Below are 1,716 nucleotides of genomic sequence, written 5' to 3'. Positions count from 1 at the left end.
TTTGGGGGGACCCAGGAGTTCGGGGGGACCCAAAAAGCTGGGGGACCCAGGAGTTTGGGGGGGACCCAAGAGTCTGGGGGGGACCCAGGAGTTTGGGGGGACCCCCAGGTGCCCGGGGGGGGGGTGTCCTGACCTTTCTGGACCTTGTCACAGAGCAGGAAGATCTCGTCCCCCCCCCGGCAGCTCCCCGAGTTCCGGTTCACCCGGCAGATCCGCAGCTCCGCCGTGCTGGGGGCGCCTGGGGGGGACACCGGGGGACACGGGGTGACACGGGAGGTGACACGGGGTGACACGGGGTCATACAGGGTGACATGGGGTGACACGGGGTGACACGGGGTCATACAGGTGACATGGGGTGACACGGGGTCATACAGGGCCACATAGGGTGGCATGGGGTGACACAGGGTGACATGGGGGTGACAAGGGGTGGCATGGGGTGACACACGGGGTGACACGGGGTGACAGGAGGTGACACGGGGTGACACAGGGCCACATAGGGTGACATGGGGTGACAGGAGGTGACACGGGGTGACACAGGGCCACATAGGGTGACATGGGGTGACAGGAGGTGACACGGGGTGACACAGAGTGACATGAGGTGACACACGGCCACACAGGGTGACATGAGGTGGCACAGGGTCATACAGGTGACATGGGGTGACACAGGGTGACATGAGGTGACACAGGGTCATACAGGTGACATGGGGTGACACGGGGTGACATGAGGTGACATGAGGTGACACAGGGTCATACAGGTGATGTGGGGTGACATGGGTGACACAGAACCACATAGGGTGACATGGGGTCATACAGGTGACACGGGGTGACACAGGGTGACAGGAGGTGACGTGGGGTCATACAGGGTGACATGGGGTGACACGGGGTGACACAGGGCCACATAGGGTGGCATGGGGTGACACAGGGTGGCATGGAGTGACACGGGGTGACACAGGGTGGCACAGGGTGACAGGAGGTGACACGGGGTGACACAGGGCCACATAGGGTGACATGGGGTGACAGGAGGTGACACGGGGTGACACAGAGTGACATGAGGTGACACACGGCCACACAGGGTGACATGAGGTGGCACAGGGTCATACAGGTGACATGGGGTGACACAGGGTGACATGAGGTGACACAGGGTCATACAGGTGACATGGGGTGACACGGGGTGACAGGAGGTGACATGAGGTGACACAGGGTCATACAGGTGACATGGGGTGACACGGGGTGACATGAGGTGACATGAGGTGACACAGGGTCATACAGGTGATGTGGGGTGACATGGGGTGACACAGAGCCACATAGGGTGGCACGGGGTGACACAGGGTCATACAGGGTGACAGGAGGTGACACAGGGTCACACAGGGTGACACAGGGCCACATAGGGTGCCATGGGGTGACACGGGGTGACACAGGGTCATACAGGTGACATGGGGTGACACGGGGTGACAAGGGATCATACAGGATGACATGGGGTGGCACAGGGCCACATAGGGTGACATGGGGTGACACAGGATGGCATGGGGTGACATGGGGTCACGCAGGGTGACATGGGGTAACACAGGGTGATACAGGGTGATACAGGGTGGCATGGGGTGACACAGGGTGACATAAGGTGACACGGGGCCACACAGGGTGACATGGGGTCATACAGGGTGACACGGGGTCATTCAGGGTGACACAGGGTGACATGGGGTGACACGGGGTGACGCG

At 61.4% G+C, this 1,716-nt stretch overlaps 1 protein-coding gene across 1 annotated transcript in view; it reads right to left on the bottom strand.

Moving 5' to 3' along the window:
• The window catches only part of LOC106902766 (transcription factor p65-like), a 22,154-nt gene extending 21,762 nt beyond the window's left edge, over positions 1-392 (bottom strand). The window contains exon 1 of the mRNA XM_014966554.1: positions 134-392. Coding sequence (XP_014822040.1) covers positions 134-392 — 259 coding nt within the window. The remainder of the gene's footprint in view (positions 1-133) is intronic.
• Positions 393-1,716: the final 1,324 nt, after the last annotated feature.

This window comes from Calidris pugnax, unplaced genomic scaffold (genome assembly GCF_001431845.1).
Source record: "Calidris pugnax isolate Ruff unplaced genomic scaffold, ASM143184v1 scaffold77, whole genome shotgun sequence".
NCBI classification, from domain to species: domain Eukaryota; kingdom Metazoa; phylum Chordata; class Aves; order Charadriiformes; family Scolopacidae; genus Calidris; species Calidris pugnax.
Note: the sequence above shows the minus strand (reverse complement) of the source record. Positions and strands in the feature narration are given on the sequence as shown.